We start from the raw sequence: 16,083 nt of genomic DNA, 5'->3' as shown, positions 1-16,083 counted from the left end.
GGCACGTTCCGTGGCATCGAGCACCTTCCCCGTGTGCTGTGCAACCAGCACTTCCACTGAGTTCCAGAACATTCCAACTCCCCATGAGCCCCACCCTCAGGAGGCAGCCCCTCCCCCAGCCCTGGGGGGAGCTATGGGTCTGCTTTCTGCCTCAACAGATTTGCCTAGTCCTTTTTTTTTTTTTTTTTTTTTTTTTTGAGATGGAGTCTCGCTGTTGCCCAGACTGGAGTGCAGTGGTGCGATCTCGGCTCACTGCAACCTCCACCTCCCGGGTTCAAGTGATTCTCCTGCCTCAGCCTCCCGAGTAGCTGGGACTACAGGCGCCCGCCACCACGCCCGGCTAATTTTTTGTATTTTCAGTAGAGACGGGGTTTCACCACGTTGACCAGGCTGGTCTAGAACTCGAAACCTCAGGTGATCCACCCGCCTCGGCCTCCCAAAGTGCTGGGATTACAGGCATGAGCCACCGCACCCCACCTGGATTTGCTTATTCTTGACATTTTATCTAAATGGGATCACGGGGTACGGGTCTGGCTTCTCTCACCGAGGCTAACGTTTTCCGGGCTCATCAGTGTTGCAGCTTGAATCAGAACTTCACTGAGTCTGTGGCTGAATAATGCCGGCTGTGGGCAGGTGACCTTTCCTTCACAGCCTCGTGGCTGCCGGATGCCTGGGCCCCACCTGCGGTGGCCGTGAGCGGGCTGCACGGGCTGCTTCGGTCCTTGCGCTGTTTCTCTTGGGTACACGCCTGGCAGTGAACTGCATGGGCACGTGCACCTCTGTGTGCAGCTTTCTGGGGCACTCGTACCCCGTTCCCCACAGCAGCCGCCCTGGTTCCCATCCCCCTGCCGGCACGAGGGTCCCCATCTCTCCTCTTCCTCACAGTGCTTACTTTTCGCTTATTTTCTGTGTTTCTGTTTTGCTTTGACTACCGTGTATTTGAATTTCTGGAGGCCCCTCCCCCGAGGGCATCGTGAGTCACACACGTGGGGTCTGAAGACCTCCCCCCGCTTTGCTTGGGGGAGTTGAGCCTGGGTCTCACTAGTTTCCAGCCTGGCTCTTGCCCAGGGAGGGCTGTGGAAGGCCCCAGCTTCAGGCCAGTGGCACACACTCTCTGGCCTGGCTTCACGCTAGGCACCTGTGAGGAACTCTCAGCCAGGCCTCCTGCATGCCCTTGGTTCTGGCGGGCAGGGGATGCTGGCTCAGAGGCCGGGGAAGGGGCTCCCACCCACCAGGAGCGTCCCACCCTGGACTCCCTCAGGGCTGCCCCTGGCATATCTTTGGCAGCCGGTGTTGGGGGCTTCCAGTTGGCCCCGGAGCTCAGCTCCCACCCCTCTCTGCAGGACCCGACCCCTCCCTCTGGCTCCTTTTGGCTCCATTTTGTCCTGAAGGTGCTTATTTGGGGATTACTTCCCTGGAGTCTGGGTCACGGGGCAGCCCAGGGGCTGTGTCTGTCAATGTCCAGAGAGACAAGGACACAGGTCCTGAGTGAGCCACTGAGTGAGCGTCCCACGCTGGCCCCGCCGTGCCACCCCCTCCCTAAGGGCAGCCCCTCCCCCACTGGCCACTGTCAGGTTCCGTTTGCTCAACAGGATCCTGCCAAGCTTGGTCCTCGTCATCTTGGGCGGCTGCAGGGCCTCATCTCACTTCATCACGTCCTTGTCTGTTTTTTCCCCCACCTAAAAAATTGTAGCCGGGCGCGGTGGCTCACGCCTATAATCCCAGCACTTTAGGAGGCTGAGGTGGGAGGATTGCTCGAGGCCAGGAGTTTGAGACCGGCCTGGACAACATAGTGAGACCCCATCTCTATTTCCTCCAGAACTCTTCATCTTCCCAAACTGACACTCTGTCGCCATAAAACACTAACTTTCCATCTCCTCCCCAGCCCTCTGCAACCACCATTCTACTTCCTGTCTATACGGATCTGCCTGTCCCAGGGCCCTCATGTGAGCGGGAACACACTGTATTTGTCCTTTTTGTTACTGAAACAGCAGGGGTTTGGTCTCAGTCCTGCCGCTGGCCACACAGAAGGCCAATCGCGGAGACAATGAGTATTGCCAGGGAATAGGCTTTAATTGGTTGCCGCTGCCAAAGAGACGGGGGCTCAGTCTCAAATCCAACTCCCTGCCTGACAGACTAAAGCTGGGGTCTTGCGTATCAGGGAAGGAGTGCAGCTCCGTGCAGGAAACGGGAACTAGGGAAGGGTAAGGAAGCAAGCGTGATGCACAAGGAGTCTGGCATCTCATCGTCCGGATGCGGTGACCTGGTGCGTTTCAACTCCTTGATTCTGTCTGGGAGGGCTGGTGGTCGGTTTCCTGAGAAAGGAACTCAGGTAAGACAAATGAAACTTTCTCACGTGTTAAGACCGGCCAGGCTCATTTCTATGGTCATTCAGAAGAAACCATGAAGGTGAGTTCCAGGGGACCATCGGGCCAGTTTCATTTTGTGCCTGGCTTATTCTACCAAGGGTGATGTTGTAGCCTGCGTTGGAACGTGCTTCCTTTTCAAGGCTGAATACTATTCCACTGTGTCGGTGGGCCTCATTTTGCTTCTCCGTTCGTCCCTCGATGGACACTGAGTGGCTTCCACCTTTTGGCTGTTGTGAATAAGGCTGCTGTGAACAGGGATGACGTCTTTGAGACTCTGATTTCAGCTCTTCTGGGTGCGTGCCCAGAGGCAGACTTGCCAGACCCGTGGTCGTTCTATGTTCGACCCAACTGCCTCTCACCGCGGCAGCACCGTTTTACACCCCACAGGCAGTGCCCGGGATCCAATTCCTCTGTCCCCTCACTCACGCCTGGCCCTGTTCCTTGCGGCAGCTGTGTGGTCTGTTGTGTCTGTTGTGTGGATACCGTCACCACTTCCCTGGTCCCTGCGGACCAGACACTCGGTCGGTCACAGACGCTGCTGTGATGCTCACCCCCACAAAACACGCGTGCTTTTCATGCCCTGCTGGGGCGACCGAGCCCGAGCTGATCTGCCCACGTCTCTCTCCCTGCAGCTTCTGCCTGTGTTTGAACAGAGCCTGGAACCGTGCTGAGACCCTAGAGACCCCAGGGATAGGGGGCCCCCAAGATGAACGGGATGCCCCCGTGCTGCTGTCAGCCTCACCCTCTCTGGGATCCCTGGAGCCCCAGGACCTGACCACCCACTACCTACCCCGCGGGCTGTGCATCTACCTGGACCCGAAGGAGGCCGAGCACCTGGGCACTTCCAGCCCCCTGCACCTCCAACATAAGCAGGCGCGGCTGCAGGCGCTAGAGACCACGGCCAAAGTCCTCAAGCAACGGGTCGATAGCCTCACTGCCAAGCTGCAGGATGCCGAGGCACCGGACACTGTCGGGGACCTAGCTGCCAGCCTGCTGCGCTTACGTGCCCACACCCTGCCTGCTGCCCCCACGCTCACCGCCCCAGCCTGCCCTGGAGCCTTGGGGCCCAACGGGGGCAGGGAGGCACCTGGGGAATGGGCGAGCGTGCAGCCCCAGCCCCTTCTCCCTGCCACCTACTTCCTGGACGACGAGACACTGCCGTGGGGCCCCAGCTGGGAGCAACAGCAGAGTGTGAGCCTGAGGTCCCCCCACGAGAGCAAGCCCCGAGGTAGGCTGGCACCTGGGCCACGGTGACCGCCGGGTGGCCGGGGGGTCCTGTGGGCTGGGAGGCATGGGGACCCCATTTTGTCTCTGAGCCTTGGCTTCCTTCCTGGAAAGGGGGCTAGGAGGACAACAGCCAGGGGTTGTCCAGGGCGTCTGAGCAGCATGGTGTACGTGGGCTCTCCCGCGTGGCGTGTGGAGTGTGTGAGCTCTCCTGTGTGGCGTGTGGCATCTGCAACAGCTGTTGCTCCGGTCTTGTCCTCTGGCCAGAGGAAGAGTGAGGTTTCTCCCGTGGCTCCTTCCCTGCTGACTCCCTGCCCTTCCTCCAGCAGAGGGGCCTGAGGGCCAGGGAAGCTCCCCCACCCTCACCCCTGCAGGTGTGGCTCAGGCTCTCCTGCTGTGATGGCTTGGGTCCCCCGTCCTGTGCTCCCGCTGACCAGGGAGTGAAGCCAGGTGCCCTCTTCTCCAAGGTTTCCTAGAAGAGGGACACGTGGATGTGAAACTGGACAAAAGGCTGCAGAGAGGTGTGGCCCCCTTCCAGGCCCTCAGCCCCTCTGCGGGGAGGTAAGCCCACCTCCCCCGCGACCCCAGGTCCCTCTCCGTCCCAACTCCCTCCTCCCAGGGGAGCATCTGTCCTACCCCAGCGCCTGCAGCCCCAGTGAGCCCCAGGCGGAAGTGGAGCCCAGCAGGTTCGGTCCAGGGGCATGTGCAGGTGGAAATTGAGTTAGACACTCATGACAGAGGTTGTAGTGCACGCGGCGGCGGCTCCTTCCCGAGCACCTAAGCCTCAGTAGCAGCTGTGGCCTCGAGTCCCTCCTGGGGATTTGTGAACATGTTTGGATCTCCTCTCCTGAAAAACTCCCCTCCATACCTGCTCCCCACCAAAAATCTTCCTCCGAGCCCACCACCTGCCCAGCAGCCTCTCGCTCTTGCTAGGGTGGGCCGGGATCCCTGTCCAGGGCCTCCTGGCCAGCAGTGCCCTCCTGGTCGCCGCGACTCCCTGCACGCCACATGCTGCCAGGCCTTCTTGGGCCACTCACGGCCACTCTCACCCCTCTGTCCTTGACGGAAGCACCCGGGTGAGGGACCCCGGCCTGACCTGAGCCGCTTCCCAGGCAGCCCTGGAACCCAGGCTCAAAAACTCAGCACCACGGGCGGGGCAGGCAGGAGGCCAGGTCGGCGGCTGTCTCTTGGGAAGGCCTCTGTGCATCCTTAACATGTGGCCAGGTTCACCAGGGACACCTAGACGTTGGCTCCCTGGACGCCAGGGCCTGGGTCATACCACCCACCTCCACCAAGCTGTCTTCTGGGTGGCCGAGGGCGTGAGGGCAGACGCCACGTGTAGCACTAGGGTGGCAGTGGGCACCACAGCAGAGGAGCTGTTGCTCAGAGTCCACATGTGGGGGAAGGGGGTGCCCCCTCCCCAAGCCCAACCTTCCCTCCTTTCCCCGCCCCTCCCCTCCCCGCTGCTGGGACATTTCCTGGCCCGAAGCCTCCCCTGCCCATCCTTCCCAGGAAACCCCACCAGCTTCCTCTCCTGGAGCCTCACTCCTTGACCTCAGGGGATGGTGGGCTTGGTGCCTGTGCCAGGGCCTTTGGGTTGTGCCCCATCTCACTCCCGACCCCACCTGCTGCCCAGGCCCAGTCCAGCCCGTGGAACTGAGTCATTGTGACCAGAAGAGGGCAGCATCGGGCCAGACCTCGCCTCTGTCCCTGCGTTGCCCGGGACAACTTCCGCCCAGCCCTTGAGAAGGGGTGGGGGGCGGGGGTGGTGAGAATTTTTGGAAAGGTTAATTTCAGTGTCCCTGGCTCCCCGGGGACCAGCTAGATCTGCCCCCAGGGCCAGACTCAGGCTGAGGTCTCCGCATTCCTGGCCTAGCCTGGGTCTAGCCAGACGGGCAGAGGCTTGGCCCAGGCTCCCTGTGGCGATGGTACCCAGACGTTCCCACCAGGGCCAGGCACTGGGCTGTGCCCTCCACCTCCACAGCCCTGCCGAGGCGGCAGAGACACAGCAGGAGGCAGAATCATATTCATGAACCGTGGCCCGGAGGGACCCGGGTTTGTGGAGAGCAGGGATTAGGGAGAGGCTCAGAGGCTCGCTGGGCCCTCCCAAGGCTTCCGCCCCTGCTCCAGCAACCAGGAAAGGGGCCCGGCCTGTGTCTTCTGAAACAGCTGTTGCCACTCACCACTTGAGGGGCGGGAGCTTCAGGGCCAGCGCAGGCAGCCTCTGCTGGATCCACCTGCTGCCGCCCTCCTGCATTTCCCACGCCGAGCCTCTCAGGTGCCCCAGATCCTGGCTGCCTCTCAGACTGATTTCTTTGTTTGTTTTTTGTTTTTGTTTTTTGAGATGGAGTCTTGCTCTGTTGCCCAGGCTGGAGTGCGATGGCTTGATCTCAGCTCACTGCCACCTCTGCCTCCCAGGTTCAAGCGATTCTCCTGCCTCAGCCTCCCCAGCAACTGGGATTACAGGCACCCGCCACCACGCCCAACTAATTTTTGTATTTTTAGTAGAGACGGGTTTTTACCATATTGGCCAGACTGGTCTTGAACTCCTGACCTTGTAATCCGCCCACCTCAGCCTCCCAAAGTGCTGGGATTACAGGTGTGAGCCACTGCTCCGGGCCTCAGACTGATTTCTGAGTTGGGGTGTGAGACAAACACCTGTGGGCCCTGAGGGCTGCTGAGGGAGGGCGTGTCTATCCCCTGCCCGACAACCCCTGGGCCACAGGTATGGGCAGCATCTTCAGCCACTCCAGTGGATTCTGGGTCACTGTGGACCAGGAAGCACAGATGGGGGCCCTGATGAGAAATGCAAAGTGAGGCGAGCTGTGCTCATGGATGCAGGCTCAGCACACGCCCCACCCACAAACCGTCTCTCTGTGCACCCCAAAGACCCCTCATCCCAGTAGCGCTGCCTGCCTGTGCCTGGCAGCTCTCCCTCACCACTCAGCCACCTCCAGGGGAAAGGCCAGCGGCTACACCTGGCTCCTGGCTCTGTCAGCCTTGCGTGCTGGCCAGCCTGAGTGGGGGCAGGTGTGTGGGTCCAGCCATGCCTGCCTCCATGGTCACAGCCTGGGTGCTCCCCAGATAGGTTGCCCTGAAGTCTCCAGTGCCAGCCTTGAGCAGAGGGGTGAAGGTCACAGCTGACGTGTGACCCCATTCTGCTCTGGGCCTGGTGGGCAGTGCCCTTAGTAGATGGCAGAGGTGGTCCCGATGACCACGCTGGCTGGGGAGACTCTGACCTTGGCCCTGGGGACCGATGGTGGCCATGGAAGCTGACCGTGCATACCCCTGCTCTCCCTGGGGTCCGAGTACAGAGCCCAGAGCAGCCAGGCTTGGCGCCGGTGCTTACCAGATGTGGGCTGGTAGCCTCGCCTCGGCCCACACCACCATGCTGGGACACATGCTCAGGCCCCACCTGCTCACCCCTGCCTCCCGCTCACCCCTGCCTCCCACTCACCCCTGCTTCCTGGTTCCCAGGCCTCAGGCTCTTCCCCTGCTAGGCTTTTGGCCTTCGGGTCCCATCCTGGGCACACTGTTGGGAGTCTAAGAGCTGCTGCTTTTGGCCTGAGGAGATGCTGCGGGGCTCAGCTGGAGGGGCAGACTCTGTGGCGCCCTGGACCCCCCAGAGCTGCGGTAAGGGCGACCCTGCAGACAGGCCCTGGGCTGGCTGGTCGGGTGGCCAGGGGCATCCGCTGAGAACCCCTTCCACTGCCTAGCACTCGAGCTTGGCCCTGTGGGGTAGAGAAATACTTTTCCACGTGGAGAGCATCCACGCCTCGTTATTAAAGGTTTTGGAGGCTTTCGGGACCCTCTGCGTGCTCTGTGCTCGCCACGCCTGCAGTGATGGGGGCTGGGTGGATGAGACCCACGTGCTTATTTCATGACAGCCATGCCCCATGCCGCTGTGCTCATCCCACCTCCCAGGGTGCTTCCTTACACAGTCCTGGGATGTGGATGCCACGGGCTGGGTTCAAAGCCAGGTTGAGCTGGAGCCCATCCTGGAGAGCTGCTTCCCGGGTTTCTGGTGAGGGGCTCATCCCTGGACCACCATCCCAGAGCAGCCCCAGATACATCCTGCACCCTCCTCGGCTGGCAGCGGGGAGTTCTGAGGAAGGTTCCTGCCCCAGGGCCAGTGCCGGGGGCAGGGAGGAGGGTTTCAGTCCTGGGATGTGGATGCCACGGGCTGGGTTCAAAGCCTTGAGCTGGAGCCCTCCTGGAGGCTGCTTCCCGGTTGGTGAGGGGCTCATCGGGTCCTCCCCAACTGACAGCGTCCTCCCAGGGCCCTGGAGCCATACCTGGCAGCTTGAGGGAAGCTGTTCTCTGTGGACCAGCAGAGAGGGTCCTGTGTGTTTGTGCACATGCATGTGTGTGTGCATGCTTGTGTGTGTGTGGAGGAGAGGGCCTGTCGGGCTCACACCTGGAGCCCTCTGAGGGAGGAAGGGTCTGCGTCTTCCCCACTCCGGCCCCTCCCCTGGGAGACTCTCCCAGTCTCCAGGACGTGGGAGCCTCTGCAGCCCTGGTATGCACCTGCCCCTTCCTTCCACACACACCCTCTGAGTATCACTGCCTGCCTGGCACTGAGGGAGCAGGCCCCGGGCCTTACAGTGCCTGTGTTTCAGGGAAAGTGGACAGTAAGAAGACAAGCAAGGGAGGATACACAGCGGATGGGATCTGAGGCATGAGGCCAAGGGGAAAATTCAACAGGAAGGGGCAGACAGCTCATGTGCTGGGGGGCGTTCAGAGTCAGGAAGGCCCCTGCAGGCCTCTGGCCTTGGTTGTTTATGCTGTTGTAACAGAATCCCAGAGACCGGATGATTTATAATGACCAGAAATGTATTGGTTCACAGTTCTGGAGGCTGGGAAGCCCAAGAACAAGATGCTGGCGTCTGGCAAGGGCCTTCTTGCAGCATGAACACAGAAAGGAAGGCAGGGGGGCGAGAGGGGGTGGGATTCCCCTTTTTATAACAAACCTCCGCCCACAATGATGGCATTCATCCATTCACAAGGGTGGAACCCTCATGACTGAATCATCTCGTGGCTGAATAGCCGCCTCATGGCTGAATTGCCTTGCATTTCAACATGAGGAGGGACAAGCGTTCAAACCATAGCACCACCTTTCCTATCCCCAGAAAGTGCAGCCCAGGGAGGTGCAGCAAGCTTCCCAGGGTGCCCAGGGATGGGCTGGGATTGGGCTCTGTTCTCCCACTGCCGGATTTGCTGACTTCCCACTTCCTGAAGGCTGGATGGGCAGGGGCTAGCCGATGTGAGTCATGGACAGTTCCAATGGCTGCAGGACAGCCGCCTCTTGGCCGGGATCTCCCAAGAGGGTTGAGGTCAGAGTCAGGCTCTGCCTTCTCCTTAGAAAGGGCAGCCTGAAGGGGCAGTTTTTACCCCATACCTCATTCACCATCCTATGGGCGGAAGGTGCTGTAGCCCCAGGGGTACAGGCAACAGGAGTCTATTGGGTCTAGCTTTTATGACTGGAGGCAGCACTGTCTGGGAGAATCTTCTAGACATAAACACCTACACCAGAGCTGTCCAGTGGAACCTTCTAGACTCAAACACCCAGACCAGAGCTGTGCAGTGGAATCTTCTAGACTGAAACATGTAGACTAGCTCTGTCCAATGGAACCTTCTAGACTTAAACAGACCTGAGTTGTCCAATGGAACCTTCTAGATTTAAACACCTAGACCAGAACTGTCCAATAGAAGCTTCTAGACTTAAACACGTAGACTCGCTCCATCCAGTGGAACTTTCTAGACTTAAACACATACACCACACTGTCCACTAGAAACCTTCTGCAATGAGGGAAATGTTCCAGATTCTGAGTTGTCCAATATGGTAGCCACCAGTCACATGTGGCCGTCAAGCCACGAAAATGTGGCTAGTGTGACTGAAGAGTGGCACTTTACATTTTATTTTTTGTGAATTTAAGTTTAAATGTAAATGGCGGGTGTGGCTGCCAGCCGCCATGTTGGACAGCAGGGCCCTGGCTCTCAAACTCCACAGCCCCCACCGAGGGCATGGGTCCTGTCAGCCTCATTCTGGTTTGAGGCTGTGACTCCCCAGGACCCAAGCCACATGACTGAGAATGTAGCTAGTTAACATCATCACCACCAGCAGTGACGGCAGCTGCTGTGTGCCAAGATCTGTCAAACTGTCCCATTGCATCTTCACAGCTACCAGGGACTTTGGGGTGGCACATGGAGCTAGACTTTTTGGGGCTCTCACCCATTCTAGAGGAGTCAGGGCACTCATTGGGGTGACTCCTGCAGTCTCTGTCCAGCCAGGGCCATGCCCAGCTCGGGGACGGCTCGCTTTCTCCTGGGTCACTGCTCAGAGCTCAGGAACAAACACAGCTCACGTCCCGCCATGTCCCCTGAACTGTTGGGTGCTGATGTGGCCGGTGATGACCAGGACTCCCCCTCCTCAGGCCACAGCTGGGAGATCTTGGGGGCCGCGGGACTGTGGGGCTCGCAGGAGCCGGAGGGGCATTTGGTGGGTCTGGGGCCCCTTCGCTGGCTTCAGCCTCTCTCAGGGCCATGAGACAAAAGCAAAGGATGGTTTCTCCCCTTGGCGAAAAAGGAATTTCAGCTCAGAACAGATGCCTGAACCAAAACCAAGAAGTGTAAGAGTGTCTCCACTTTCCATCATCACCAGTTAGATGGGGCCACAGGGGTGACCGCGAATGCTCAGTGCACGCCATGTGGCCGGCGCCCCTGCTGCTCGCCCTGTCTCGGTGCTTTGGGGCGTCCTCTGCTGCTGTGGAAACGCCCAGGGACCGGCTGAGCTGTGTGGTTCACGGCTGAGCTGCTCCATTCCGGGAAGGCGAGCAGTCCACTGGAGGAGCCGCCGGTCTTGGGGCAGTCGGAGTGGGGATCCTGGTCTTGGCTCCGTCCGTACACTAGGCGACAGTGACTGGGGCACTCATCGAGAGCCGTCACGAGGCCCCACCATCTGCAGACCCCATTGCCTGCAGCGCCTCCTGGTGGCAGCCTCCGTGGAGCCAGGAGCTCCAACAGCATGCAGAGTCAGAGCTGGGACTCGGGGCCACCACGGAGAAAGAGAAGCCCCCTCCGCTGCTACTGGGGACTTCACTATCCAAGGAGGAGGCTGACGTTTTCATGCCCACGCTCTGGACCAATCCCAGAAATTCCAAGGAGAGCCCAGGACTTGTGCCGCTGCTTACATCAGCACCCACCCACCCCCTCAGCACCCACCCACCCCCTCAGCACTCGCCCACCCCGTCACCACCCACCCACCACCTCAGCACCTACCCCCCCGAGAGCACCCACCCACCCTGTCTGTACCCACTTACCCCCTCAGCACCCACCCACTCTGTCAGCACCCACCCACCCCGTTCACACCCACCCTGTCATCACCCTCCCACCCTGTCCACACCGTCAGCAGCAGCTTCTACCTGCTGAGTGCACAGCCAGCCTGTACCAAACCATCTCCTTGGACCCTCGCACAAGGGAAGGAGGAACCTCTGTGTCCCCACTGGGCTCTGACTGACAAGTGATTTGTTCAAGGTCACATGGCAAATGCTTGATGGACCCGGTCTGTCTGGGAGCAAAGCCCATATGCTGGGCCTGGGCCTCCGCCCTCCCCACAGACTCCTGCCATCCATCCGGGCGTTGGTCCTGGCCGGGGTCAGGCAGAGCCAGCCTTAGCGGGGACGAGGAGATGCAGCGGGTCTCTGTGTCCTTCCATGGGGCTGCAGCCCTCCCAGCCCTTCCTCGACATGCAGGGCAGGGGCTGCTCTTGATGGAGTTGATGCCAGCTGGGCTCAGGAGTCAGGCCGCCTTCACTCCTGGCCTCCATGCCTCAGTTTCCCCGCAGGTGCAGAGGCTGTGTTAACCCGCTGTGCCATGGTGCGCCGAGGCAGCGGCGAGGGGAGGCCTGGAGAGTGGCCTGGGCCACTCAGCTGCCCCTCTCCATTGTTCCACAGGTCAGCAGGAGGACCCGTGTGCGAGACACCTTCCCAACACCCAGCGGAAGACCTCCAGCTTTCTGGATTCTCTGAAGGTTTGCCCCAGGCCGACGACAGCTGGGTCCCCTTTCTGCTGGGTGGTGAGCCGGGGGCAGCCTCTGTCTCCCAGAGGCCAAGTGGAAGAGGCTCTAATGCACAGACTATAGAATTTAGAAACAGGGTGGCCGGGTGAGAGGGAGGGGACCATGCAGGTGGCAGGAACAGACGGAGGGGCTTCCCGGGCTGATGGGGAAGCCCCTGGCAGGGAGAGAAAGTTGGTGGGCTGGAGGGAGGGGTCCTGCCCAGACATAGGATTCCTCGGGGTCACCCCCGAGGAAGGGGCCCACCCTCCCTGGCTGGGGGCAGCAGGAACCGTGAGCTTGGGTTCTCCCTGCAGCTGGACCAGCAGAAGCGGGCATTGGCCCTCCTGCGGCGGCGGGCAGAGCTGGAGGCCTGGGAGACGCAGCAGACTCTGGATGGGCTGCTCTTCAGGAGGCAGCTGGAGGTAGCGGCCGCTTGCCACGGGGGGAGCCCCTGTCTCTGCAGGAGGTTGGGTGGGAAGGTCAGTCACACTGGGAAGGAGTACGGAGACTTCCACGGGAACAGTGGGCACCCCTCGCCGAGAGGAAGCGAGCCAGAGGCTGGAGCTCCCTTTAAAGCAAAGTCTCTGTGCAGAAACAGGAGGTTTCGGACACTTGTGTCCTGGGGGCGCCGGCACTGGGGGTGCCTCAGCGGGAACCAGATCTGGGTCACAGATGGCCATTGGGGCCTCCCACCTGTCCGTGTCCCAGGCTTGGTAGGCCCCTGAGCCCTGGGCTCTCCATGGGCGCCTACGACCCAACGCGCGTGTGGTGCTTACACCCCAGGCAGGTCTCTGGCCAGAAAGGAAGGGGCTTAGTGTCTCCTGAGCCGCCTCTGCACGACCGTCCTGCGCCAATAGTGTCCCCTCCGATGGGCAGCTCTCGCTGTCCGGGGTGGTTCAGCACCTGCCCCATGAGGTGACAATGTCACCCAGGCCTAGGAACGGTGACCCTGGCAGGGCATTGACCGGGCGGCTGACAGCTATGACCTGGCTGGAAGAGATAACCTTCTGGGAGGTGGACCTGTCTTCTGTGTTTGGTTCAGGGGCCGATGGTGGGAAGTACATCCACGGTACATGTTGGGGGGCATCTCCAGGAGAGTGATGGAAGTGTGTGCATGCACGTGTGTGTGTGTGTGTGTGTGTGTGTGTGCGCGCGCGCGCACGTGGGAGTACACATACAGGCGGCCTCAGACCCACAGCAGCACTGACACCCTGCCTGTTCTCTCCCTGCTCCCGGCATCACAGGCTTTGCTCCCCTCCTGTGCCTGCCCTCCCAGCACCCCCAGCCGGGACCGGAGCTGGGGCTTCCTTCCCACCCATGTCTGTGCAGTGGGCCCCCCAGCTCCCACACCCTCCAGCCCTGGCTGGGCACCAGCCACCCCTGCTTCCCTGCAGTGGCCTCTCTGGGAGGCAGGAGGGGACCGTCAGCCCCGCTGGCAAGATGGACAGAGAGGCCCCTGAGGTTGGAGACTTGCCCAGCTTCAGGCTCCTCCTTGGGACCGGGCTTGGCCTGACCGTCCTGACCCAATGCCCACCGTTGTGGAGCCGCCTCCTGCGTTCTCCACAACACGCCTCCCACTCCTCACAGCAGCTGATGGAGAGACACTCGACCCAGACCGGGCCAGAGGAGGCGTTGAAGCTGGAGCAGCCTCCAATTTGCAAGGACCAAGAGCCGACCACAGCCTCTCAGAGCACAGGGACGGCCACACCCAGGTGAGGCCGGGGGCTGGGGCTGGCCACCCCCTCCCAACGTGGAAATGCAGATTGGGGAGTCTCTGGGCACAGGTAGTGGGGCGGGCACTGCGGGCGCTGGTGCCAAGTCTCCTGGGTGTGTCCTCACCTGTAGGTCACACCCGCCTCTGGACACAGATGCTGCCACATCCTCCCAGGGTCCCGAGGACAGACCAGAGAGTGTGGTGGCCAAGCCAGCCTCTGCAGGTGACAGTGTCTTCAAAACCCCACCCAGGCCTGAAGGCAGGCAGAGCCCTCAGCCAGTGTGAACCCAAAAGGGGGGAACCGAGGCAGGTACACAGCAGGGAGGCCCAGAGGGCTACAGTGGCTGCCCAAGGCCATGCAGAGTGGAGCTGGGTTCTGTAGTCAGGTCTGTCTGACTCCAGCACTCAGTGACTGACCCTTGGGCAGCCCTAGCCCCTGGCATCCCTTGAGCCCGGGGAACTGGGTTAGACAGCTGGCGGACACTGTCTCCAACCACCCAGCCCGGGGGAGCTGTGTCAGGATCTCAGCAGGAAAGCTTCCCTAGAGCTGGGGGACCAGCCTGACCGGAAGGGAGGTCCGCAGCCCAGGGAGGGTGAGTGTGGCACCTCAGTCCTCCGGGGCTTCTGCCAGGTGACTGAGCACAGGCTGCTGTTGGCCTTGCTCTGGGACAGAGGGTCTCAGCTCCTCTGAGCTGGCGTGACCCCCAGGCTGGCCTCCAGGTGGCTGCCATCTCCTGGAAGCCTGGGTACAACCTGTCTCGGTGTCTTCGGGAACAGGAACCCTTCCCTGGTTCCAGGCCTGCTGATACGCCCACTTCTATTCCTTTGAGTGGCTTTCCCCGGTGGGAAAGGTCTCTGCACAGCCTCCCCAGCGCGGGCTGTGCAGAAAAGCTGGTCCAGACTCCCCTCCCGTGTGATGTGTGTCAGCAAATAAGGAAGGGTCTGCGTGCAGGTTGTAGGGATGGCGCGGCGAGACCACCACAAGGTGATTTTTTTTTTTTTTTTTTTTTTTTTTTTTTTTTTTGAGACGGAGTCTCGCTCTGTCTCCCAGGCTGGAGTGCAGTGGCCGGATCTCAGCTCACTGCAAGCTCCGCCTCCCGGGTCCACGCCATTCTCCTGCCTCAGCCTCACAAGGTGATTTTAGCCCTCAGTATGATCATGGCAGATGCAGTGACTTCCCAGCTGGCCACAGTCGCCCCATCTCCAGGCTTGGCACCTGCTGCGTATTCCTAGTTTAACTTCATTGTGTTCACAAAACACATTCGTGTGGACCTCATAATGTCCAGACTCGGGTTTTAGCTGGAATATGGTCTACATCAGTGGGTGCTCCTTTAAAACATCAGTGGGTTCTGTTGTTGCTGGGGGGAGCGTCCTGCAGTATCACTTAGATCAAGTTGGTGGATCATGCTCTTCAAATCTACTGCATCTTGGTGGATTTTCTGCCTAACATTCCTATCGATGAGTAAGAGATGGGTGTTGAAATATCACATTGCGATTTGCCGAGTTCTCCTTGCAGTTCTAACAGGTTTCACTTCACGTATTCTGAAGCTCTGACATCAGGCCCATAAACACTCGGGATTATTATGCGCTTTTGATGAACTGACCCCTCTGTCATTATGCAATAATCCTCTTACCCGCAGCAGTATCCTTCACTTCAAAGGCTACTTTGTCTGATATTAATACAGCCACTCCAGCTCTCCTTCAACTGGTGTTTCGCGGTATCTCCATTGTCATCCTTTTACTTTCCATTTATTTGCATCTTTGTGTTTCAAGTGTGTTTCTTACAGGCAGCATAGAGTTGGATCTTGCTTTAAAAAAATCAGTCTGGTAATCTCTGCCTTTTAATTGGGGTGCTTACACTATTCACATTGAACGTGATGACGGATGCGGTTAGGGTTTCACCTGGTTATTCTTCTTTTGTTCTATCTGTCCCTTTATTTTCTTCTTCCACTTACTATCTGCCTCCTTTTGGATTAAGCAATGTTTTTTATGATTCCATTTTATCTCCATTGTTGGCTCAGGAGCTGTAACTCTGTAATTTTAGTGGCTGCTTTAGGATTTATGATAGTATACACAGTCGACCACTTCACTTATAGTACAAGGCCAGTTCTTCTTTCCTGGTCATTAGGTGGTTGTTGTCATGAATTTTATTTTATTTTGTTTTTGTTTTTTGTTTTTTGAGACGGAGTCTCGCTCTGTCGCCCAGGCTGGAGTGCGGTGGCGCGATCTTGGCTCACTGCAAGCTCCGCCTCCTGGGTTCACGCCATTCTCCTGCCTCAGCCTCCTGAGTAGCTGGGACTACAGGCGCCCGCCACCGCGCCCGGCTAATTTTTTGTATTTTTAGTAGAGACGGGGTTTCACCGTGGTCTCGATCTCCTGACCTTGTGATCCGCCCGCCTCGGCCTCCCAAAGTGCTGGGATTACAGGCGTGAGCCACCGCGCCCGGCCATGAATTTTATTTTAAATGTTTTGTTTGTTTTTTGAGAATGGGGGTCTCACTGTGTCACCCACGCTGGAGTGCAGTGGTGAGATCTCGGCTCACTGCAACCTCTGCCTTCTGGGCTCAAGCAATCCTCCTTCCTCAGCCTCCCAAGTCGCTGGGACCTCAGGCATGCACCATCACCCCAAGCTAATTTTTTTTTTTTTTGAGATGGAGTTTTGCTCTTGTTGCCCAGGCTGGAGTGCAATGGTGCAATCTCGGCTCACTGCAATCTCCACCT

The 16,083-nt window shown here is 59.4% G+C and overlaps 1 protein-coding gene across 1 annotated transcript in view; it reads left to right on the top strand.

The window, feature by feature from the left end:
* The window catches only part of CCDC187 (coiled-coil domain containing 187), a 50,109-nt gene that overhangs the window by 13,462 nt on the left and 20,564 nt on the right, over window positions 1–16,083 (top strand). Inside the window, exons 8-15 of the mRNA XM_050761650.1 lie at window positions 3,002–3,597; window positions 4,061–4,154; window positions 6,319–6,406; window positions 7,094–7,226; window positions 11,546–11,622; window positions 11,964–12,071; window positions 13,237–13,361; window positions 13,495–13,586. Coding sequence (XP_050617607.1) covers window positions 3,002–3,597; window positions 4,061–4,154; window positions 6,319–6,406; window positions 7,094–7,226; window positions 11,546–11,622; window positions 11,964–12,071; window positions 13,237–13,361; window positions 13,495–13,586 — 1,313 coding nt within the window. The remainder of the gene's footprint in view (window positions 1–3,001; window positions 3,598–4,060; window positions 4,155–6,318; window positions 6,407–7,093; window positions 7,227–11,545; window positions 11,623–11,963; window positions 12,072–13,236; window positions 13,362–13,494; window positions 13,587–16,083) is intronic.

The sequence above is a fragment of the Macaca thibetana genome, chromosome 15 (genome assembly GCF_024542745.1).
Source record: "Macaca thibetana thibetana isolate TM-01 chromosome 15, ASM2454274v1, whole genome shotgun sequence".
In the NCBI taxonomy this organism is placed as follows: Eukaryota; Metazoa; Chordata; class Mammalia; order Primates; family Cercopithecidae; genus Macaca; species Macaca thibetana.
This window is presented reverse-complemented; position numbering and strand designations above follow the sequence as displayed.